This window comes from Aspergillus versicolor (genome assembly GCF_001890125.1).
Source record: "Aspergillus versicolor CBS 583.65 unplaced genomic scaffold ASPVEscaffold_9, whole genome shotgun sequence".
Classification (NCBI taxonomy): Eukaryota; Fungi; Ascomycota; class Eurotiomycetes; order Eurotiales; family Aspergillaceae; genus Aspergillus; species Aspergillus versicolor.
The window spans coordinates 349689-371971 of record NW_024467532.1 but is presented as its reverse complement, the minus strand read 5'-3'; the positions used below and the strand labels follow the sequence as shown (position 1 = coordinate 371971).

The following is a 22283-nucleotide window of genomic DNA, read 5'->3' as shown; positions in this document are numbered from 1 at the left end:
GCGAGATTATCGGGGTGGCAATGGACGCGCGATGGCAAATGGGTTCCCGACATGACAGGCTGGAGGGAGAGATCCATCGGAACTTTGCTGCGGGATTGAGTTTAGAATCGACTTGCTGACTTTGTTGGATAATGAACAGTGGAAAGTTACTCCCGGTGCCCGTCCAAATCCTGATAGCTTTGACACTAAATTAGCTCAAGGTCTAGAGCATTGAATACACCTGCATGTGATTGCGGGTCTGCCGTAACCGTACCAGACGTTTCCGAATCTTGGTTGGATCTTCGCCATCCATCATATCATCCATGAGCTCAGTGAAACAATAACGGGGGCTCTCGGAACATCCATTATGTCCCCTTTTTTGGCGACCAGTATGAAACCGGCCCCGATGGTTTGACTATCGGGTATCCGCTCCTTGCCTCTTTAAGGGATGATGCTATTGCCCGTTCTTGACCTGCACCTGGCAGCCAAGACCGCAGCAAAGAACGCACCGACAGCCTCGAATGTCAATTCGAGGCTCAGGGCCGTCATGCTCTTCCGATTCTCGGATCTTCATTAATATAAATTCCTCAGTTGATCTCCCGTGTACTACTGGTGCGCCTGGGCCTCCTTCTAGTTACGACTTGCATTGTTCGAAACGCCACCCTCTGCTCGCTCCCTAGGCGTTTGTCGTCTAAGCACAACCCCCTCGTTGGCCCAAGCGTTACCTGATAGCCAACGGCTGGCGTCGTTAAGGCCACACTCGATGTACTTGTCCTCGACGATCGAGATTTTCGAAGGCCATAGCTCAAGAGGGTATTTGATTGCGACCACCAACAGTGTACTTCTGTCGCCCCGACCCAACACATCCGTATGATGCACATGGCTCCGAGCCTCCAGGAAATGCACGGTGTAGATCTCGCACGTTCATGCCCGATGCTCCAGAAAACCGCATGAAGTACTCACTACTCTCCTGTCACGTACTTCCGCTTATCTTGCCGCGTGGGGTCTAGATTCATCATGATGCTTCATAGACTTGGACGCGCGGAAGATCGATCTCCGGATGGGCCGCGATGATGCAAAGTACGAGGCCCGAGCATTTACATGGATAAGATTTTGATGTGATAACCGTTGGAGAACGACTTGCTAAAAATACCAAGTTACGCGGCCCGTTCTGAGAAGTTAGGGTTGGCGGACCCTCCCCGCGCTTCTGCTGCTGATGTGTACAGATTCCCATAAATCATTCCAGCGTAAACGAGCAATGACAATCAGTTGGAACCGAGCTACCAGATAATTCCAGTGTATAATTTAATTTTCCTTGTCAATTCCGCGGACATCCTGGGCAATTCCACACAGCGCGCGATAATAAACCGGCAAGCTTCACCCTTGTAGACAACCCTGGATCCATAACGCCACCGGCTTTTCTCCAAACTCACATCTTCACCCCCAACTTCAACCCTGGGATCTCCGTCTCGTATTTTCTCAATGGAATGGCGATGGTTGAAAGGCGTCAAGAAGACCGAGGTTTCCACCCTGTGCCTGGTAATGGGTCCACGAAAACTGAAATTAAACCTTTTAGTACAGTCTCATTCAATGATCATTAAACCACGGCCAATTAACATTTTCCGAGCCCAAGTAGGCGTGCAATGATGACGCTTGGTTAAAGGACAGGTTACCAGGGCATTAACCTGAAGGCTGTTGATGCGATAATGCCATGACCCCTTAATACTAACCAGGCCATTGAATGCCTCAAGCACCCAGTATTGCAAAGGCGAACTCCCTATTCTGTCTATAGAAGCTGCAATGTGCCAAGTGACCAATCTCAGCCATCTGAAGCGCAGACGGGATTCTCTCTCAAGTTGACTGTGCGAATGAAGGGTGTCGCATGTCTTCTAGGAGGCGGAGGCTTTACTGAGCGCGAGATTGGGGTTGATTCGCCTGGATCATGGGAGTCCAAGCTCGAGCCATCATTCCTACGTGTCCGACGCCGGTTTCCCTGTTATTGTGACTACTACTGTCTCTATCTATGCGTCGTACCCTCGCAATAACAGGCACAGTATCTGTTCCTGCCCGTATTCATCATTATCTGTGATATGAGTCGTGGAGAATGCATTGTATCAATTTGACATTCCTTGTTAGGGTCCATGGCCCAACGCCAACAATCCAACCATATACCGAGAACTGTCGTTTGAATCACTGCATAAATCTTGCTGGGGCCTCATAGAAGCGAATGGTGAACGAACTTTCTTATATCCTTGTGACGATAATATTTAATTAATCAAATACTCTTTCCCAGTCGCCTAGTTTCCTGGGATCTGGAGGAACATAAATAGAGCCCTTCCCCTCCGTTCTTTCTTTTCCCTACCCATACTTCTCACCCTCAGCAGTCTTTGGTTCCTTCTTTGGTTTCTATGTCCTTCCCCGGGAGTTGTTGATCTCTTTTGACTAGAATCTCTCAAAAGTCCCGGATTTGCACATTTGGGCTGCCTTATGTGGCCCTGTCTTTTTTTTTTTCGGTCACGTCAGCCGAAACAGCTCATTTTGACGCGCCGATTCACTTATTTGGGTCGATGTGGAGATTGATGCTTTTATTTGGCAGTCCTACAAAGTGTTACCCTGTTTTCCGTTGACATTCTTATCCTCCTCCTTACCGTCGCCATTGACACCATTTATCGAAGTCAATATACCCTTCATCGACTTCCCTACAACTTTTCCCCTTGCGGTTTCTGAAAGGGTATTTTGCTAGTAAGTGATAACCTGTTTCCTGTTCACACGTCGGATGACGACGTTTTCCGTCGTAGTGTTACCGCGACACCCGTTTGTGGATATCTGGTCTAACATTATTCGATTACGGCAAAGCAGCTATGGAAGAATTTATATCTCCCACCGATATCAGTGAGCCGAGCAATGGCCCTGATAAGTGGTCTGCCTACGTCGAGGAAAATCCTGTAGAGCCAGATGGTGTCACCCAGGATATAAACACCGCAGATCACGGCTACAATTGGCGTGAAACCGACGAGGCTCTAATGCATGAAATCTCGTCCGGTCCAACCGTACGTATGGTCGAAGGATGTGTCTTTGACACAGACAAGGAAATGATCGAATTTGTGAGTTATGCATAGAAGCCCACTCTCTTTCGGTGATACTAACGTCATTCATCAAGTTTCCTGGGCAATTCGTGGCGGGAGATGCCTTTAAGCCAACCTTGATTGCCCTCGCTGATAAGAAGACCGACGCTGTAAAAGACTTCTGTGGTACACAAAGGCGCAATGCACAATTCTGCTTGATTCGCGGCAACGATCCTCGGGATAAAAGGCTCCTACCTGCAACTTGGGCCGTCAAGGATAACGGTGTTAATGTGAGAGCCCAGGTCCGGGGCGGCAATTCTGCACGCGAGCTTGCCATCGAGTTTGTCGTCTATCTTCAGGGTTCACCCGAGATACCGTCTGCACGGCAATCTGCACGCCGAACATTTACGGCCTGCCATACTCCGGAGACACTCTTTTATACCTTCCCCGCGCGAACCCGCTGTACTATCTCAAGTACGTAGTGGATGTCGGAGAAAGACCAGATACCTCTTCGCAAAGCTTTGATTGAGATACCGCGCAACGGTGTACAGCGGCAGGTCAACGCTATAAACCGCCTATGTACCGAGCCGCATCTCATGCGTTTCTCGGAGTACCTACTCAACCAAAAGGTTGAAGCGCGCCACCCCCTTGCAACCCGGCGAAGCCGAGGCCCTCAACGTTATCAAGGAAACATTATCCATCCAGGAATGGTCTGAACCACAGGCCAAGTGCATCGAGAGCATGAACAGCTTTTCCGGTTTGTTCCTGCTTATACAGGGCTATCCTGGCACTGGCAAGACGTCGACAATCGTTGCCATGGCGTCAATATACGTGATTTCAGCGGCCATGTCCTAATTACTGCACCCTCACACGATGCTGCGGATGCCATCTGCGAGGCCATTGAAAAATGAACACCGTCGGCAAGACCAACCACATCAGCTATGTGCGCGTCTACCGACAAGTTTCGGAGACGAAGGCATTCCGCCGGCATGGAAAGATCTATGAAGAGTTTCAAGAACAAGAGTGCGACGAAGCCCCTGGAGTCAGGTTTGTTATGGCCAACGTGGTCAAGTGGTCTTTGTCAAATGTTCTTGGCAGGGTCGTGAGCGTTTTTGCAAACGACCCCATCCCAACTGCGGAAGAAGTCGAGGAGCCAGCTGTCGAGGAGGAGCCCGAACACACACCCGCTGCTTCTGAAGAGTACACCGACGCCGACGCCGGGTACATCGATGAAGATGAAGGCTTTACGCCACAGACCATCCCATTGGCTGATCAATTGGCAATGAGTAACTTCCTCGAGGAACTCAAGAAGCACAACGCAACCAACAGTTACCGCATGCCTGACCAAAGCCTTGAGGCGCACGTCTTCCGGCTTGCTTACAAGGAAGGCCGAACTGTGATGGCAAGTTTCCCAAAAGAGGACGAACCACGTCGCCGACCGTCTTGCAGTATTCATGCAAGATGTTATCAACCAATTGTACCAGAATTTAATATCCGCCTTGAGGAGATTACGGCTCTGACCTCTTATAGGAGCCAGATGCTCCTTTATAATAGTATTATCAGCACATATGACACTCTCCAAGGACTTAGAACTGTGGATAGCTTCCACGGGGAAGAGTCAGGAATTGTGATATTCGATGTCACAGGATCAAACAAGTTTAGCTTCTTCACTGATGCTAATTAACTCTGCGCTTCCCTTAGTAGGGCGCAAGAAGGAATACTAATTGTCGGAGGCTTCACTCAGCTAGCCAAGACCAAATCGACCCATTCTGGTCAGAAACGAAAAAAGCTGTATAGCATGATGGACTTTATCAGGAAAGCATGTGCCTTGTCAACCCCCCAACATGCGGGGCAAGGCGAACATGGACCTTGCACGCCATCGAATAAGAGACACCACCATGCACGATGAAACAGAGGACTCGGGCAACTCTTGGTCTGCCAATGCCGGTCGAACAAACGAGTGGGTTGCAACGGAGGGCGTGATCAACGATATAACCACACCCGTCGTTAAACCTGTCGAAGTCGTGGAAAATGCCGTCGCTGCCGGTTCTCAGTCTAAACAAATGAATGAGAACAAGTCGCAAACGATAGATCATGGTGACTTGTTAGGTCAAAGTTCTTCTATTGAAATGTCTCATTCGTTCACCAATGCAGATATCATCGACGTTCTTGCTTACATCGAATTCATAAAATGTCGACGCGAGGCCCCTTCGAGAAATGGTGTATCTAACCCTGATGCTTCATTACCCAACCAGGGGACTGAAGATCAGCTTCGGCGGCGTCTGAACGCTCTCGCGCACCAGGCTACCCAATCGCCTGATGGTAATATGAGGAGCGAGGATATGTGGTAGTGCCTATGACTCTGTTTAAATTTGTTGTTTCTTTTTCCCCGCCACCAATCACATTGTATTATCGAGTTTTCGTGGGAAACTGCAGACTGACTATACTGTTGCAATTGGACCGATCAAGCAATGAAGCGTGTGTGCAAGGTGGTTATCCACGAAGCAACCATCATTGTCTGCACGAATAACACCGCCGGCGACGAAAAGCGGTTGGCGCCGACTGTTCTATCCAACCAGGGTGGAAAGCGCTACAACGAGGTCTCCAACCAGCTTGAGGTTCCGTTCGTCAGCCGATTACTCGGGGTGAATTACCCCTCGATTACCCTGACACAGCAGCTCCGGTACCGCCAGTGCTTTGTATCTTGGCTGAACGAGCGAACCTACGCAGGACGAGTATGATAGTTCAATGGTGTTTCTAGGAGACGTGAAGACCCCTTGGAAGCAAAAGCATACTCCTGTACCCAATCTGGGGTTGGCCGAGTTGCACCTCAGCCTTATAGGCTTTAAACACCACAATTCGGATGTCGAATTCGCCTTGACACTTTGGACAGGAAACTTGCAGCAGGAATTGCCATCACAGCACCACATGTCACATCATCGACTTTTCTCGCCAGCTCACGTCTCACCCGTCAACAAGGAGCATCAGAACAAATGCCAACTACATCAAGGCAGTCAAAGCAGTTCTCGGAATCAAGCAGTCTCCTACCAGTCTTGACCTTGGTCATAATCATCGTGAGCGTTGATGGTTCGACCTGTGAGATCGAGCCGGGAACGATGCACAGATTCAACGACCTCAACAGGAAGTTCATAGTTGATCTCCTTATCGAAAATCACAGGCGGCACGGTTACGAGGGCAGCCAGATAAAAATTCGTGGAGCCCTACATGACTCAGGTTGTCCGCATAAGACAAGCGAAACTGAAAACGTCAACGGCCACCCTATCGCAACAAACAACGATGGATCGGACGATTTTAGTCACCGTGGAGACCTTGATGACCTGTAACCCCTTCTCCAGACTACTACTTGAAAGGGGTCCAAGGTTGCGACTAAAAAGGAATCGCCAGAGGCCCACAAGAAACGCCCAGCGCACTACAAGAACTACTATCAGATGCTGGACTCGATGACACTAGAACAAAAGAAAGCATACAATAAACATTCGGCACAATTGATGAGAACATGGCCGGCAAACAATCCGGAAAAGGTACGATGGGCAGCTGCGCACTTCCAATAATCTTGGACAGTATGTTGCTGATGTGAATCGGTGCTTTATCGAGCACAACTCCCAAAACAATACGTTCTGACTTGGGGGTGCCCTTCGGTGGGTTGACGTGAAAGACTCCGGGACTGAACCGGATGCTCGTAAGGTTTCAACAGCCAATGTCCATAATGCTGCATTGACTATTACAATCCTACAGAGCATGGTGTCACAGAACACTATCTGTCTTAAGGAGGTTACTGTTCTAATCTCTTACAGGGGCCAGATGTTCCTCTATAATAGTATTATCAGCATGTACGACACTCTCCAAGGACTTCGGGTCAGGACAGTGGATAGCTTCCACGGGGAAGAGTCAGGCATTGTAATATTCAATATCACAGGATCAGACAAGCTTAGCTTCTTTACTGATGTTAACTGACTCTGTATTTCCCTTAGTCAAGCGCGCGGAGGTATAATGATCATTAGAGGCTTCACTCAGCTAGCCAAGACAAAGGTCGCCCATCCTCGTGAAAAACGCAAACTTAAGAGCTGGTACAGTATGATGGACTATGTCAGAAAAGCGCATGTCTTGTCATCCCCCAAGATGCACCCTTCTCTCCAGGCCAACATAGATCTTGCATACAATCGAATCAAAGATACCCTCGTGCCAAATGAAACTGAGGACGTGGGTAACTCTGGATCTACCAGCGAGACTCCTGCAACGGACAACTCTGGGTCTGCCGATTCTGGCGGGACAAACAAGTGGGTTGGTAACATGGACGACGAGGAGTTTTGGTAGTGCCCTATGACTTTTGTTTTACTTTCTTGTTTCTTTTCTTCGCCACTAAACACATGTATTATCGAATTTCCGATGGAAAATGCACACTGGCTGTATTGTTGCAATTGGACCGATCAAGCAATGAGGTTTTCCCCGTTGGAGAATGGTTTTCCCTCATATTGATGGATCTGACAAGACGAAATAACAATATAAGTTTATTTGATACAAAGCTTCACACATCGTAAGAGTAGCTTCTAATTCTGACCGCTGGGCCAACAGTTGCTACAACATAAGGTGTCGAGACTCGGGGTGGTTGAGAGAGCCATATCTTCTGCCAACCATCAAACTGGCGTTGTATGCGGCATCTCTTTGAATCCAGGATTCACAGTCAATTATTTTATCAAAGCCCTTAAAGTCGTTAAGACTTAGTTCTATTATCCGCCTGTTTCCTGTTCTATTTGTTCATCCCAAATTAGAATCGACCAGCCATCGATTTACCAGATTTCCTATTATCCACGGAGTACTTGCCATCGGGAACCACGTCCGCGAGGAAACTTATGTCCGTGGGGCAATTGCCTGCAGAGTTTGCCTCAGGAGCCGGCAGGCGTGCCCGTATCTAGGTTGAGTCAATATATGTACTTCTTCGCCAAATCATACAATTTACACACTACGTTTTTGCTCCTCATACCCTGTGATGGCAGTTGTCGGCTCTAATAAGGAATCAGTAATGGCATCGTGGACTCGGGAATTCGGTACAATCAAGCGGAGTGAGTTCGGGAGTGAGCTCCTGGTGGGTCGAAGTTTCCTTGTCATAAGGTCTGGTCAACATGATGGGAACATAACCCGATGGTGTTAGGGGATTCGGTGCCAGAACTTCGGCAGCCCAGTAGCGTCTGGTATCTTCCTGCAGTCGATCCCCTGCATATAACTCAATAGATGGGAATCCGGAATCATCACGCAGAGGTGGTACAATAAACCCCAAAAAACGCCTATTGTCTGCATGTGGGATGGCCATCGTGACGAGTGGTATGTCCTGGCTCTCAAGTACAGAAACCATCTGAATATGAAGTTCATGTTCAAAGATAGTAGCGTACCCCAACACAGTGACATAGTCACTCCAAGATGTGAAACTGGTCTTCGTTTCTCTCTCGACCTCTGGGCGTTTATCTGCCTTTGGATAACCGCCCACTTGAATGTAATGGACCCTAGGGTGTTGTGGATACCATGCATCGTAAAGGGTTTGTTTTTCTCTCGTCGTCGAAAAACCCCTGGAGCCTTTCGAACGCTGTCAATGGCTCAAACGCAGTGATGAAGAAGACCAGTGTCGAGTTTGCTTCGTAATATCGGCGAATTTTGTCCGATAAGGTGAGAATGTAACACAGCTTGAGATGTGTTAGTGAGAGAGGGGTGTTTGTGTTTATCAGAGAGTAACTCTAAGTCTCAAAAGGGATGCTCGTAGTGGGGCGCGAGTAGGGTTGCAATTGAAGAAACACAATAAAGAATGGGTGAATAGGAAAGCGACAATGAAGGCCTGACAATAGGAGCCACAGTGAATTGTGACATTGCCAGACCCACTGAAGTGAGGGATTCATGGATTGGTGTTGTTACCAGAGGTCTACTGATATTGCTACAGAATGAAGATAGCGAGAGGCTTTAATTTACTGTTCTAGTATGCCCATTTTAGGAGACGACCATGGTCAGAACGTTATCCCCTTCTAGATGCCAAAAGCTAATGTTGTGACAGACCCTCTACTACCCTCCGAACTTCCTTCCATCGCAGACGAGAACGACGCTTGGGCTGCCAAAGACATGGTCGACGAAGCCGACGGTAATAACACTGGGGGTGGTTGGACCTCGCAGAGAGCTGAACAAACCGAGAATACCAGTGCCGGCGGATATTGCTGGGGAGATGCAAAGAGTGATGAGCCTGTGGCCTCTGGTAGAAACTGAGGTCGCCGTAGTCGTGGGTTTACTTTTTCTTGCGATTGTATATGCCAGCGGACCGTGTCCGAAATTGAACCCTACCACGACGATGAAGCTGAAGACTGCGATAATGATTTGGGACTTTGATGTGAGGCCTTGCGTGCCGGGCTCCGCAGTTCATCACCCAAAAACATGGAACCATCACCTGAAGAAACTTACGTTCCGATTCCGTCCAGTAACAACACCGACGTCCAGCACTACATGGAAGGTCCAAGTAAGTTTTCCATTCATCCACTCACCCATTATGACCTTAACTCGATGTCTGGTTTCATGGTTAGCTGTCACTGACTTTGTGGAAGCGTCTCACCCCATTTATTGAAGCGATCAGCATGCATAATTCGTACGCGCAAATCGCAATTGACGATGAGTGATTGTGCTATTGTTTATAATGGTCAATCTGTCCTGACCCTTCTGGCTGGAGTTACCAGGCACGGATACCGGCGAGTAGGGATTCATGTCGGCCCCAGGAAGGATGTCCTCTGTCTAGAGAGACCCGGAGAGGAGGTAATGGGATGGTGGAGAGGTAGAAGGAAGCCGAGGAAGGAGAGAAGAATGGATCATAAATGCTTCCAGAACACGTGAACAATGAGGACATCTATAGGGTGAGGTCTATTCTACTGCCGCGCTTGTACGATTGCTAATTTCAATAGTAATTCGTGCCTCCAAGATGACAACAAACGTGAGCTGGAAGCCATGAAGTCCCACACATTTCCAACTGTATTAACCCCGATTTTTGCTTTGTCTAGATTCAACTGATCGCTTGAACGACGGAACCGGAACCACTCCGATAGCATGGTCCCTGCTCAGATTCAACAATCATTGAATACCTATGAGGCCACAGACAGTGCAATGAGAAATCGGGTACGGAAATTCGCCAGCGGTGTGCGAAAAACTGAGCAACCGCTCGGTAGGGTTAATGAGCTGCTGGCATCGGCGGCAGCACGAATGGGAGCAGTAGGTGAGGAACGTTGAGGAGACAGCCATCCTCACTGGTTTTGGTATTCGCGGCGAATGCCTTCCGGACTGTTTATAACAGGTCCTTCGAGTGACTTGTATCACTGGGGCTTATGGATTTTCACTTTGCTGATATATGCGCCTTTTGAGTTAAGAGTCCCCATGCGATCTACATCGACATGTTTGGATTTCCAGGGGGAACAAACTCAACACCTCCAAAGTCACCGCTCACCTGACGAACAAGAGGTCGAGCAATGCCGAGGGCCGGGATAGTCTGGATACGTCGGATAGCATTTGTCCGTGCAAGGAGACTGCCTGGTATTTCCACGGACTTTTTTTATCAATTGCACGAGCCTCGCAAGGGCACTGCAGGAAGGTCGGGACCCTGACCACGAGTATTGGCTCAGCGATCAACAGCAGAATTAGACCCCAAGACAGATGTTCCGAGCTACGGACTGAAGAGGAACAAGAAGTTCAACAATCGGCCTTCGCGACGTCAGAAATTGGTACGTACGGACATTATGTGGATATCGGAGAGCCATTGTACTCATTTCCAAACGACCAGGAATACATCAGCCACCAAGCAACTTACGGCTCCTGCCTCGATTCTCAATCATAATCGATTGGTCGCGCCGCTTTCTCTTACAATGGAAATTTCATCGTGAGTGTTGTCTATAATGCCGTGGGTACTTTACAGTTGGTTGACAGCAATTCAAAAGCATAGTACTGGCCAATTGATATGGATTTGGGATGCCATTCTCAAACTATTCAACATAGATCACCATGCGGTGTGACCACAATTTCTTCCGTCACCCAGTGTGCATTACACTGACTTCAAAAGTCACCTTCCTAGCCCGAGTTCTTGGAACGTCTACGGCCACCTTACCACTTCGTCGGTATAAGCTGGCTACCTATATGGTAGCCGCTTTATCAGACTAGCTACTGCTGTCGGTTTATCTACTTCGTCGGTATAAGCTGTCTACCTATATGGTAGCCGCTTTATCCGATGTGCTTGTTGCTCTCTCACCTTAGCCCAAGATTAGGGGCGTGCTGGATAACTGAGTTGATACGCAGTAATCTAGCCTAGCTGTCGCTGTCGGTCTATCTACTTTGTCGGTGGCTGCTTTATCAGACCAGCTACCGCAGCCGGTTTATCTACTGCTGTCGGTTTATTCGCTTTGTCAGTATAGACTGCCCACCTGCATGGTGGCCGCTTTATACCGATACGGCCTCGCCATCAGTTAACCCGTGAGAAGGACAAATGGGTCTCAGTATTTGGAAGATGCTCTCGAGTGTGAACGTCGGACCGAGACCCTCACCAATCTTCTACAAGTCGCGGCAGATGGTCGATATGCTCGACTTGAAGCTGGGTACACCACTCGATCTCACGCTCGCTGAAAATCGATAAGCGGACCCGCATATTACAGGGAGATGATACTCCTTTTGGCTCTTCATTGCGCAAGTCAAGTCGAGTGACCTCCTTGATTGGCTTCTTCCAGACATAGCTTACTAGCTTGACCATCGATCAGAGGGTTTGTGCTCCATGAGAAACGTCTCCCAGTGTACTCTGTATGTTCAGGCATCCAGTAAGAGAAAGAAAAACAATAGAGGGGTATATGCATGGAGCGAACACAAAAGAACCACAATAATCCGAAAGGCGAGGCGTCAGAGGCAATCAATCTCCTAATACCAACGACGAGCGAGGGGAAACACTGGGTATTCCGTTTCAGATGGAGCACCTGTCAGGGGTAACCAGTAGATGGTCTTCTACAAATGATGTAGTACTTACGATAAACTTACTATATTGGTACTGGGGTATACTTAATCAGACTCAGCTTCCAGCGACTCAGAAAGATGTGTCACCCTCCAAGAATAATGCCACTTCAGCCAGCGCTGCGCCAGGTCATCCCGTAGCTGTTCCCACGGCAGTTTGCTAGGAGATGCCCATTCCACCCTCGTCCTTATAATGGAATGAGCAAATGGATTCTTCTGCGTGAAATACCATGACATGGCAGGGTCCAGCTGAACAGTCGCGTCTTGAATCAACAACGCCTGCGCTGCTAAAGTTTGTGCCTCGACTTCTGCCGCAGTGCGCTCCATCTCGTCCGGTGAAAGTGTTGTAATTGCCCGGCAAATTTGCATCGTTGGGTGAAAATAAAACCCACGAAGTCTAATGCGGTCTGGTGACTCCGGTGCAAGGGGGAGGTCGAAGAGGGATAAGGGGTATGGCTCTCTGGTTTGGTAACGGACATGAGCGGCGTGGAACATTTCCCGTACCCATCTTGCTCGGTTGAGGACTTTTGAGGACCTTTCTGAATACTCGGACTGGGTAAGTGAGGCCGTGAAAATGTTTCTCATTTCTGTTACAACACCCGTAACGAAGCAAACGAGTCGGAAAAACTCCCACCAAAGACTTGCGTCATGGTCTGCTTCGCATGCTGATGCATATTCGAAAACGGACTGCCATGCAGGGAGTTCGAACATGCTGGAGTCTCGCATTTGATACATTTCATCTAAGAGCTATAAAAAGTTAGTCTGTAGGTAAATAAAGACTGTACCAGTTGATGGAACAAACTAGTGTTCAAACGGGTCTTGTAAACTTACGATAGATGGGGCCACACTTTTGAGAAGCATTCGGTCAAATGTCGTTTTATGATTTTCAGGGCCTCTCAACTCAAGCAATTTTATTCCTCCGCGGTTATGAAGAGCCCAATGATTCGATTCAGGCGGACTGATCAACTAACACCCTGTTATAACCAGCTCCAAAACGGTACAAAAATAGGGTCTACCTCATAAAGTGTCAAGAGCCGCGTTGCGCAGTAAACATCAGCCTCCTTGCACAGGTTGGTGTCAGTAATTGCATGCTGTAAGCTTCTCAAAGCCTTTCCGTAGAGGGCAGATATCGTAGGTGTTCTTGTCGTATAGCCAAACAAATTACCGGCCTGCGCAGCAAGGCAGTTCATAGCATCGTCAAGGCACTGGCTGGAGCCATATCGGCTGGGGAGGAAGCTAAGGAACGAGGACGATCGTTGCCGGAGAAGGCTCGAAAGCAGAGTTGGCTCTTTCTGTAGAGGAAGGGCCGCCGTTTTCCCTAAATCGACATGTGTAAAGCTCGCGAGATAGGTAATGTCAAAATTAAACTTCCCCCTCAATGCCTCATACCCAGTGACTGAGGGCTGCGGGGCAATGGAGTGATCAACACTGCCCTCGTCTTCTGCGGGGACTACACGCTTCAAAGCGACTCCTGAGACCACCAATGCCCCAGATCCTCCCTGGGTATCATTCTGGTGCCGGTCCACAGTTTGCGTCCGCTGGTGTTTGCGACCTGACCTTGCAGCCTGCCGTCTGATGAGAACTCTCGCATCTTCGTTATGTGGCCCACCAACAACGCACTCGGTAGTGTCGACGAAAACAAAGGCCGGCCCACCTTTGGCGCGAGATCTAGGTTTTCGGGGATGCGACTTGGGTTGCATCTGGCGTTCGGTTCGGCCCTGGTCGAGGAGGTGGAGTTGGACATCGTTAGGGGTCAAATTCCCCTCCACTGCTTATCTCCAAAACGGCTTGAGCTGACTAAACCAAAACAGTGCCATCAGGCTTAGACGTTAGCTACTCAACATCTATTAACAGGAACTGTTGTCATGAGGGAGGAAACAGGCCAGGGCATATAGAACTGGACCCTTCTAGGATGTGTTACTTACCGAAGAGGTCAAGACATAACTTTGTGTCCGAGACAGCGAATAGAGCCCCAAGGCGAAGCACTGCGACAAAAAAACACAACATAATTTTGATCACGAGGAACAAAGGTATCATCAGCCTCTCCCGAGGATCGGCAATCTGATTCATGGTAGTGGCCGTGAATTGTGTTGAGCCAGAGAGAGTTTGGAAGCCTGAAAAGGGTTGATAAAATGGGCAGAGTAGATTGAACAACACGCCAAGATAATCCACGGGGAATCCGAAAACAAAAAGGCTTGAAGTCTGAGGAAACTATGTGAGACAGCCTTGATTTATAAACATTCTCCCTAAAAACAAATGTGCCGACCAACATAGGGACTGCCAGAACACAATGCTGAGAATGAGAGGCTGAGAAGCGTCCAAAAGCGGAAAATGCTGGGGCAGCCAACAGTCTCGACCCCTGTAATCAGTCGTATAGCTCGCCTAGCGTGGTTTTGTTGCCTCAGTGTTAATGGATCTTCTATCTTAGTTACAGTACATAGCATGGAGTTCTACACTAAGCCCATACGAGCGTGAAGACAGGCATAACCGTTACACTCATCTAGGTCGCTCACGGGGCCGAAACGCCATCAGCAGGAGCCAAACGCAAGGTGCGTTCGCCTCTTGTTCTCCGCCAGTAATTTGTCGAGTTAATCAACTCTTGACAACCGACCACGGCCCATGCCCATTTCCGAAGGAAGTCAGGCGTTGCCTCCCAGTTCTCCGCTTGATAGGGTTCTCCCCATACAATGAGGCCTGTTTGTGCCGCAAAATTGGCTCCACTATTGGCCTCTTCTTGTACGAGAGTTCGCTTGTCAACAAGCCTTGGCTGCTCCGAAAAGGCCGATGGGATCGATAGAAAGATATGCGAGTTGATCAGGTCACCAACCAAATCCTTGACCAACTCAGAATGATCGAAAGCAAATTCCCACTTGATGAAATTTTCTCTCATTGTTGGAAATGGAATAGAGTTGATCCATGACGAGTGGGCAATGTTTCTCTGAGAAGTTGTCGGCGCGAGTGAGCCAAGGGAAACACTCTCCAGCGATGTCGTTGGTAGAATCACCGAGTAGTTGGGAAATGTCTTATAGTCGGATAAAGGCTCGGTCTGACTGTCGTTATTTATACAATATTGCATTGTCAACTGCTGGAGGATGCTTTTATTCTTACTTAGCCCCCTGAACACGTTGAACTGTACGAGATGGAGTAAGCGATGATCTACTGGTAGAGGTAACCAGGTTGTCCTAGATAAGCGATCTGATGAACTGTCTCGGACATGGTCATTGTCCCCGGCATCTGCCGCCTTTGACAGTGTTTCTGCTGATACATCAACTTGCTCATCGAGGCGCCAGCGATTTATTTTATATTGACTATTTTTCCTGGGCTTTTTGCCGTTGAAACCCTCTTTGTTTTGATTACGAGATCCTGGGATATCAGTCAGTTCATAATGCGCAGGAACTTTGAAACACGGCATCCGGTACAGATATGAGATTGGATATCAAGAACACATACTGAAGGCTCTTTGATTCAATCGATTCTGCAATCTTTTTCGTCGTCGCTTGGCTTCCCCGGCTGTTTCGTTGGCGCATGTAGATTCAGAGGCCATCCTCAATAGCGTCATGACCTTATTTTCCCTAGAGTAGCGAGATGAGTTGAAGATTCAAAGATGGATTGCGACTTCGTAGCTAATAGGAGGCATTTGTCAGCGGAGCATCGTGCTGATTTCTCACTGTTGTTGAGCTAGGCCGTAAACGGCAAAAATGTAATTGTGCAGGAACAGGTATCTCTCAAGAGGGAAATAATATAAGGCGAAGGTGTTGACATTGAGAATAGCAAGGAAAGAGTGTGATCGTCTGAATGGCCAACTCGGTGCAACCGTGCAAAATGGCCGGGAGTACCAGTCAAACCGCCCATGGCCTCAAAATATAAAACACGCCGATTTCCCATGCACAAATGGAAGGTCAAAAATCGACAATTGACGGTTTGACAGGGCATTGTTTGCAAATGGCTTCGCTTCTTGGTTTCGTTGCCCGAAATTGGCAGATGTCCTCCCCCTCGGAGGTTCCAAAGACACCTAATGCCCTGAAGTTTGGCATTCTTGGTGCTGCTAATATTGCGTGAGTTGGTCGCACAGCTTACCTTTGGTGGTATATTCAATGGCCACAATATTAACTTTTGCCCAGAAAAAGCGTCTTGATCAACCCGGCGAAAACACACCCTGAGGTAAAGGTCCAGGCTGTTGCCGCTCGCGACAAGCATAGGGCAGTGGCATATGCCAGAAAACACGGTATACCCCAAGTGCATGAGAGCTACGAAGGTAGGCCCCTCCGTTCCATCCTTGGGTCGGTGAGCTCTCAAGCTAACTGCTGCTATATCCAGCGATCCTCGATGACCCATCCATCGACGTTGTTTATATCCCGCTTCCACCTAGCTTGCATTTCGAATGGGCCTTGAAAGCACTAAACAAGGGCAAGCATGTTCTCGTGGAAAAGCCTGCAGTTGTCAACGCTATTGAGGCCGAAACACTATTTCGGTCACCGGTGCTTCAAAAGCCCAAAGCCCCCATCCTGCTCGAAGCAATGCACCATCGTTTCCAACCATCATGGCAATACTTCATTTCCTTGGTCGATCGATCGAGCCTAGACCGCGTGGTCAGTATTGGAAAGCTGCCATCGTATATCATCCCGAAGACCAGCGTTCAGCTTGGGTATGAGACCGGTGGTGGTAATCTCCTCAACCTAGGAACATACGGAATGTGCGTCTTGCGGGAGATCATAGGTGCTGAACCTGAAGAGTGTACCAAATGCACCGTTCGAAGGACACCGCTTGATGAGCTCTGTGACGAAGCGGCCGAAGCCACCTTCCGGTTCCCGCATGGCCTTGTTGGCGAGATCGTAACGGATATGCGCGCAAGTGTTTTCATCCTCCCGACATTCATCACCACAGTTGTTCACAAGGAAGTGCTGGTAGAAGATGACAAACTCCCCCGGGGTCAAAAGAAGTTTCGTGTTCGCAAAGTTACCCTGAACAACTTTCTGATGGCAGCTGCCTGGCATCGCATCGATATCGAAGATGAATTTATCATCAAGAAGGTCGATGGAGAGACCAACAAAGTCATAAAGCGATGGTCAAACAAGGAGTCTAGAAAGATATATACGTTCAAAGATGCTGGACTTGATCAACCTGGAGAGCCATCTTGGAGCTCGTGGCGCCATGAGCTAGAGCAGTTCGTCAACCGTGTTCGAGATAGGGAGGGCTCTGGCCTCTGGCTCAGCAACGAGGATAGTCTTAAGCAGGCAAAAATGATTGACCTGGCATATGAGAAAGCGGGATTACCCTTGAGGCCCACCGGAAGCGTTCTTCATCCAAGTGTATCTGAATAGGAGAAGATCTCTAAACATCAGTCCTTTCGATAGTTGCTAAATTCAGAAAATCAAGTCAACCTCCTGAGGGCCACAGCTGAACAAAAGCAGCATTGACAAACACGGCAGTCAATGGAGATCCCACGCAAACAAAACTTCAACTCGCCTGCGTTGGTGTGCTCTTCGCTTTATACCCATTGCTTCATCCGCCGGTCTCTAACGAACGGAATTCCTCTTCTCATTATATTTATCATCCCACTCTCCTTTCCAGACCTTCTTCTTTTCCTTCTTCCATACTCCCTATTCTAGAGGTGGCTTTAAATTATTGAATCATCTACGAACATCTTCCGAGAAACAGTTGCACCCTCAAACCCACCCACAATGCTTGATATTTCCTGTGCCGTCTGCGCGAAAAAAGAGTCCCACCACACCATCTTCATATGTTGTGCAAAATGCAAGATCGAGCATTACTGCTCTCGCGAGTGCTTAGAAACAAACTGGGCAAACCACAAGAAAATCTGTTCCGTGAGCGACGATTCTAGTTCCGTCTCATCCAACCTCCCTCTCAAAGGCCTCTCTGCTTCAATCCACTCCCATATCCGGAAGCTCCTCAACCGTGCCTGACTGCATGACCGAGACAAGGAGGATGTCTACAAGCTCCTCATTGATGCCTATCGTCTCTACCGCGACGACAGGTCTACGATCACCAGAGAATCCGACCCCAACAATATATACGGAGAGGTTCCTAACAGCCGTGATGACTTTCGTCGATTCCTGAGCCTTGCAGAAAGTAGACCCGGCGTGCTTCCTAGCTGGTGGACGCCCACACAGCCGCCGAGTGTCTGTCCAGCGGGTTTTGCGAAGATTGGGGCTCCTTGGCTGTCCGCGTCAACGATTCTGAAATCATTGAACACTATGGGGATAGCACATTCCCGCTTCCAAACAGATCTACGGAGATATGTGGAAGAGCCTTTTGGGGCGGCTTGAAGAGCAGTTCAAGCGCCTGGAGGAGCGATTCAATGGCATGGAGGCGCTTAGTGACCTGGAACAGCAGTTGAGGGAGGCATAGCGCCGCGATGTGCGGATGGTACATGGTCCAAGCAGGTAGACAGTGAGCAGGCAAACACTTTGGTTAGGTCTCTACCGCTCATTCTATTTCCAAACCAAATGGTAGGTTGTCGATAATACTAAAAAAGCTGAAGTGTACTGATCACATGTCTAATAATCAGTCTTTGGCTATTCGAGACAGCTACTACGGCGCAGGAATAAAGCCCTTCCTTTGCCATAATCCTTTAACAATTGTCACTGCGTCATCCAAGTTGTATCATCCTAGCTAGCCACTTTTATCATGTATCTTCAAATCGGTGGTTTCACTCGGCATAGAAAATAGAATGTGAGATTTATTTGACCTAAATGCACTGCTCGTAGCTAAGTGTAAGCCTGGATAGTACCTAGGCTAATGTTACAGTAGCTCCTTCACCTAGGAATCACGATCCTCGCCAGTAATAAACGCATCCCGCTATGAAGCTGATCTCGCGACCCTGGTCAAAACTTCACCATGCTAACTGTATACACCTTGACGCCAATGACGAGGCACGACCTATGTATGAGCGGGTATTTCGCTTCTTAGAATGGGCATTTGGCCAACCGGTTTTCCCAGTTTGCGCCTCATCGGGCGTGTTGACTTCTCCCTTGGTGAGTGGTATGAATGGACACAGGTTGGCCTTTGCCGTGATCCATCAGGGACAATGCAACAGCACAGCCTCGCTGCCTCGGTTATTTCGAATTTTGACACGAGACCAGTCTTAGGTTAGATAGACGGAGCCTGGAAAACGTTGAGTGCCTATGCGACGGATCCCACTTTCTTTCAGAACGGGATTATTGGTCCCTCTGGTATTAATGTGAAACCAGACACTAAATACGATGAAGCTTGAGTCTTTCTTAGTCAAGCTGCTACGTCCCACCGCCTTCCCAAAACGCGGGTTTGTTTATTTACAACCGCAATTAGTTGACCGCCTTCGTTTCGTTCCCCCCACCAGGAGGGCCAAAACGAAAACCACTCTCCCTCAATTGAACAGGAATTCCCCGACTCGACCGACCAGGTAAGTAAATTTAGCTATCGTCGGATATAGCTAGCCCTTGATTGGGAACTGGGTCTCTCCCCTTACTCGCGCGCTCGATATACCGCCATCCCTCGCAGACCGATCGAACCCTGCCCTCTGCGGCGGTTGTTTTTCTGCGCCTTTGTCCCCGGGCAACATCACGGCATTCATTGTTGCCCTGCAGTCAAACTTGTGACTTGTGTCCTGCACCCCACGACGCCGGTGGACTCTGCCTCACATTGCGCTCGTTTTAATTCTATCGGAGCTGGCAAAATACGATCGTACCGCGTCATTTCGATAAGCGGCGGCTGTTAAGCGATCAACATGGAGAATTATCAGAAGATTGAGAAAATCGGCGAGGGTACGTGACAATTCCAATTCGTTGCGGCTCTAGCACAGCCGTATATGGGAAACGGTCACTTTCTATCCAATGTATCATTTGTACTGACCGTTGTGCGCCTCTAGGAACCTACGGTGTTGTTTACAAGGCTCGTGAACTCACCCACCCGAACCGCATTGTTGCGTTGAAGAAAATCCGACTCGAAGCTGAAGATGAAGGCGTACCAAGCACGGCAATCCGTGAGATCTCTCTGCTTAAGGAAATGAATGACCCGAACATTGTTCGACTACTCAACATCGTGCATGCAGATGGGCATAAACTATATCTTGTTTTCGAATTCCTGGACCTCGATCTCAAGAAGTACATGGAGGCACTGCCGGTTAGTGAGGGTGGACGCGGTAGGGCTTTGCCAGATGGTTCCTCCCTCAGCAGGAACTTGGGCCTGGGAGATGCGATGGTCAAGAAATTCATGGCACAATTGATTGAGGGCATCCGTTACTGTCACAGTCACAGAGTCCTGCACCGTGACTTGAAACCTCAGAACCTCCTGATCGACCGTGACGGTAACCTGAAACTGGCGGATTTTGGACTGGCAAGGGCATTCGGTGTTCCTCTGAGAACCTACACACACGAGGTATTTACCCCTGCTCCATGATAGTAGGAGCTGGCCATTAACGCTCTCCCTAGGTGGTGACGCTATGGTACCGATCCCCTGAAATCCTTCTGGGTGGCCGCCAGTACTCCACCGGTGTCGACATGTGGTCTTGCGGTGCCATTTTTGCTGAAATGTGTACTCGCAAGCCGCTGTTCCCCGGAGATTCTGAAATCGATGAGATCTTCAAGATCTTCCGGTATGATCGCTTTCCCCAGTTCAGCTCACAAATACACAGTCTAATCTTTAAACTTTAGACTACTCGGTACTCCAGATGAGGTCCTCTGGCCAGGAGTTACCTCCTTCCCTGATTACAAGCCAACCTTCCCCAAGTGGAAACGTGAAGAAACTCACAATCTGGTACCTGGCCTCGAAGACGATGGCCTTGACCTGCTGGAGGCCCTACTTGAATATGACCCAGCCCGGCGCCTCTCGGCCAAACAGGCTTGCATGCACCCCTACTTCCAGAACGGCAGCTCGTACTATTCTGGTCGCACCAGACGCAATGGCTTTCATTGATTGGATGATTCATGAGTTTCGTTTATATGTAATCTACGTTCGTATACCAATGGCTGTGGCCGACAGGGGTTGAACCGGGATTCTTGCAGGTGGTGACGATGCGGCTGACATACGTTCTTGGGCCGACCGACTTCACCCCTTGATCCCGACGTCTTGTTACACTGTACCGTGCCTTGTTCATTCGTTCTTTTATTTCTTTTGTTCGGGGCGTTTGTTATGGAGTGATTTGGTAGGAAAGAAATTAGGCTATGGATACTCCAAGGACTTTATATTTTCTTTTCAAAATATGTTCCTAGTTGCTACAGTATATACCCATTCCAATAAGTTCATAAGCAGCCTGGGAAGTGACGGAGGATGATGGGAACCGATTAGGTGCTTCAAGATTGCCCAGGACCACCTGCAGTCCTGCAGTCCGACATGGAGGGCTTTTTTTGTCTTTTCGCCCGTGCGCCAATACGGTAATGACTCCATCTCGGCACGTGTGTCCACTGTCTGGGTCTCCCGCTCCGCCCACTGCGTACCGGGTTTCTGAAGGCTCTACTTCCATCTCTCAACCTCAAGTTGTCGATATCACGCATTGTCCTGCAGCACTGACCGCTCCATATCTTGATCGCTGGGATCTCCGGGCGACTCTAACGCTCCTTTGACACAATACGAGGGGCAGAAACGGCTCGGGCAACGCCGACCGTCCTTGCGACATTTCACATTCGGGGGCTGATTATTGGCTGACGCCCGTTCAGCCCTGCCAAGCCCGTCCGGCCTTCAGCTCGACCACGAGCACAGCCTCAGGCGACTAACAATTTTCAGGCAAGGTCTTCACGAGGATTGCGCTAAATCATGCGAGTTTAACAACTTCGGAAACTCTCCTCCGGCTGGGAACCAGTCAACGTTTCAATTGTGGACGCCTCAATCGCTCACTGCATCCGTCGTCGGGGCACACTGAAATCATGCCTTCCTTTCGGCGACCAGTCAGGTCGTCTGTCCCCTCATGCAGTCCAACCTTGGAGACGCAATTATCCAGCCTTTGGCCAGATACCCGGGTCACAGAGTTTTGGCCCCTTGGTTTTTGAGACATCACAGCCCGTCAGCGTGGTCATAATGGGAAAGTAGAAGGTGGATTTCTAAGAATTCGACGTATTCGTGTTTAATAATTGCAACCGTGCGGTGCTATTTTTTCTCATCCATGCTCAGCCCCGGCTGATCAACGTGGGTTCCCTTGCGGGCCATAGGCTCGTCAAGCCAAGCATCGTCTGCATCTGAAACACCGAGCGACCAGCCTGTCAGTTGTCCAGTCCGCGCTGA

At 49.0% G+C, this 22283-nt stretch overlaps 10 protein-coding genes across 10 annotated transcripts; 7 read left to right on the top strand and 3 right to left on the bottom strand.

The window, feature by feature from the left end:
• Nucleotides 1–2374: 2374 nt before the first annotated feature.
• ASPVEDRAFT_855179 (uncharacterized protein) lies at nucleotides 2375–3739 on the top strand. The gene is made up of 3 exons (XM_040817708.1): nucleotides 2375–2721; nucleotides 2839–3083; nucleotides 3140–3739. The coding sequence occupies exons 2-3, from the start codon at nucleotides 2841–2843 to the stop codon at nucleotides 3524–3526; spliced, it is 630 nt and encodes a 209-aa protein (XP_040671243.1). The 5' UTR covers nucleotides 2375–2721; nucleotides 2839–2840; the 3' UTR covers nucleotides 3527–3739.
• Nucleotides 3667–4808, top strand: ASPVEDRAFT_855434 (uncharacterized protein). The gene has a single exon (XM_040817712.1). The coding sequence runs from the start codon at nucleotides 3952–3954 to the stop codon at nucleotides 4726–4728; it is 777 nt and encodes a 258-aa protein (XP_040671242.1). The 5' UTR covers nucleotides 3667–3951; the 3' UTR covers nucleotides 4729–4808.
• ASPVEDRAFT_855302 (uncharacterized protein) lies at nucleotides 4809–5716 on the top strand. Its single transcript, XM_040817710.1, has one exon. It carries the CDS (start codon nucleotides 4889–4891, stop codon nucleotides 5393–5395), a length of 507 nt encoding a protein of 168 aa, XP_040671241.1. The 5' UTR covers nucleotides 4809–4888; the 3' UTR covers nucleotides 5396–5716.
• On the top strand, nucleotides 5395–5911 carry ASPVEDRAFT_855460 (uncharacterized protein). The gene has a single exon (XM_040817714.1). It carries the CDS (start codon nucleotides 5516–5518, stop codon nucleotides 5783–5785), a length of 270 nt encoding a protein of 89 aa, XP_040671240.1. The 5' UTR covers nucleotides 5395–5515; the 3' UTR covers nucleotides 5786–5911.
• Nucleotides 5912–9717: 3806 nt separating this feature from the next.
• Nucleotides 9718–10483, top strand: ASPVEDRAFT_44990 (uncharacterized protein). Its single transcript, XM_040813180.1, has one exon. It carries the CDS (start codon nucleotides 10134–10136, stop codon nucleotides 10311–10313), a length of 180 nt encoding a protein of 59 aa, XP_040671239.1. The 5' UTR covers nucleotides 9718–10133; the 3' UTR covers nucleotides 10314–10483.
• A 1633-nt stretch (nucleotides 10484–12116) lies between these two features.
• ASPVEDRAFT_55365 (uncharacterized protein) lies at nucleotides 12117–13768 on the bottom strand (the record flags this gene model as incomplete). The annotated part of the gene is made up of 3 exons (XM_040815064.1): nucleotides 12117–12815; nucleotides 12900–13034; nucleotides 13085–13768. 3 exons carry the CDS (start codon nucleotides 13766–13768, stop codon nucleotides 12117–12119), a joined length of 1518 nt encoding a protein of 505 aa, XP_040671238.1.
• Nucleotides 13769–14224: 456 nt separating this feature from the next.
• On the bottom strand, nucleotides 14225–15834 carry ASPVEDRAFT_854315 (uncharacterized protein). The gene is made up of 2 exons (XM_040817695.1): nucleotides 15519–15834; nucleotides 14225–15431 (listed from the first exon to the last, which is right to left on the bottom strand). The coding sequence occupies exons 1-2, from the start codon at nucleotides 15625–15627 to the stop codon at nucleotides 14578–14580; spliced, it is 963 nt and encodes a 320-aa protein (XP_040671237.1). The 5' UTR covers nucleotides 15628–15834; the 3' UTR covers nucleotides 14225–14577.
• A 176-nt stretch (nucleotides 15835–16010) lies between these two features.
• On the top strand, nucleotides 16011–17389 carry ASPVEDRAFT_74808 (Gfo/Idh/MocA family protein; the record flags this gene model as incomplete). The annotated part of the gene is made up of 3 exons (XM_040816273.1): nucleotides 16011–16123; nucleotides 16190–16323; nucleotides 16386–17389. 3 exons carry the CDS (start codon nucleotides 16011–16013, stop codon nucleotides 17387–17389), a joined length of 1251 nt encoding a protein of 416 aa, XP_040671236.1.
• A 561-nt stretch (nucleotides 17390–17950) lies between these two features.
• On the bottom strand, nucleotides 17951–18485 carry ASPVEDRAFT_153685 (uncharacterized protein; the record flags this gene model as incomplete). The annotated part of the gene is made up of 2 exons (XM_040808363.1): nucleotides 18297–18485; nucleotides 17951–18247 (listed from the first exon to the last, which is right to left on the bottom strand). Exons 1-2 carry the CDS (start codon nucleotides 18459–18461, stop codon nucleotides 17951–17953), a joined length of 462 nt encoding a protein of 153 aa, XP_040671235.1. The 5' UTR covers nucleotides 18462–18485.
• Nucleotides 18486–19411: 926 nt separating this feature from the next.
• Nucleotides 19412–21452, top strand: nimX (cyclin-dependent serine/threonine-protein kinase CDC28). Its single transcript, XM_040813179.1, has 4 exons — nucleotides 19412–19831; nucleotides 19936–20444; nucleotides 20498–20661; nucleotides 20720–21452. The coding sequence occupies exons 1-4, from the start codon at nucleotides 19795–19797 to the stop codon at nucleotides 20979–20981; spliced, it is 972 nt and encodes a 323-aa protein (XP_040671234.1). The 5' UTR covers nucleotides 19412–19794; the 3' UTR covers nucleotides 20982–21452.
• Nucleotides 21453–22283: the final 831 nt, after the last annotated feature.

Coding starts and splice junctions, on each gene's coding strand:
- ASPVEDRAFT_855179 (XM_040817708.1), top strand. CDS start 2,841: ATGGAAGAATTTATATCTCCCACCGATATCAGTGAGCCGAGCAATGGC. Junction 3,084..3,139: donor ACAAGGAAATGATCGAATTT/GTGAGTTATGCA, acceptor TCATTCATCAAG/TTTCCTGGGCAATTCGTGGC.
- ASPVEDRAFT_855434 (XM_040817712.1), top strand. CDS start 3,952: ATGAACACCGTCGGCAAGACCAACCACATCAGCTATGTGCGCGTCTAC.
- ASPVEDRAFT_855302 (XM_040817710.1), top strand. CDS start 4,889: ATGCGGGGCAAGGCGAACATGGACCTTGCACGCCATCGAATAAGAGAC.
- ASPVEDRAFT_855460 (XM_040817714.1), top strand. CDS start 5,516: ATGAAGCGTGTGTGCAAGGTGGTTATCCACGAAGCAACCATCATTGTC.
- ASPVEDRAFT_44990 (XM_040813180.1), top strand. CDS start 10,134: ATGGTCCCTGCTCAGATTCAACAATCATTGAATACCTATGAGGCCACA.
- ASPVEDRAFT_854315 (XM_040817695.1), bottom strand. CDS start 15,627: ATGACGCTATTGAGGATGGCCTCTGAATCTACATGCGCCAACGAAACA. Junction 15,432..15,518: donor ATTGAATCAAAGAGCCTTCA/GTATGTGTTCTT, acceptor CTGATATCCCAG/GATCTCGTAATCAAAACAAA.
- nimX (XM_040813179.1), top strand. CDS start 19,795: ATGGAGAATTATCAGAAGATTGAGAAAATCGGCGAGG. Junction 20,445..20,497: donor TGAGAACCTACACACACGAG/GTATTTACCCCT, acceptor CGCTCTCCCTAG/GTGGTGACGCTATGGTACCG. Junction 20,662..20,719: donor GAGATCTTCAAGATCTTCCG/GTATGATCGCTT, acceptor TTTAAACTTTAG/ACTACTCGGTACTCCAGATG.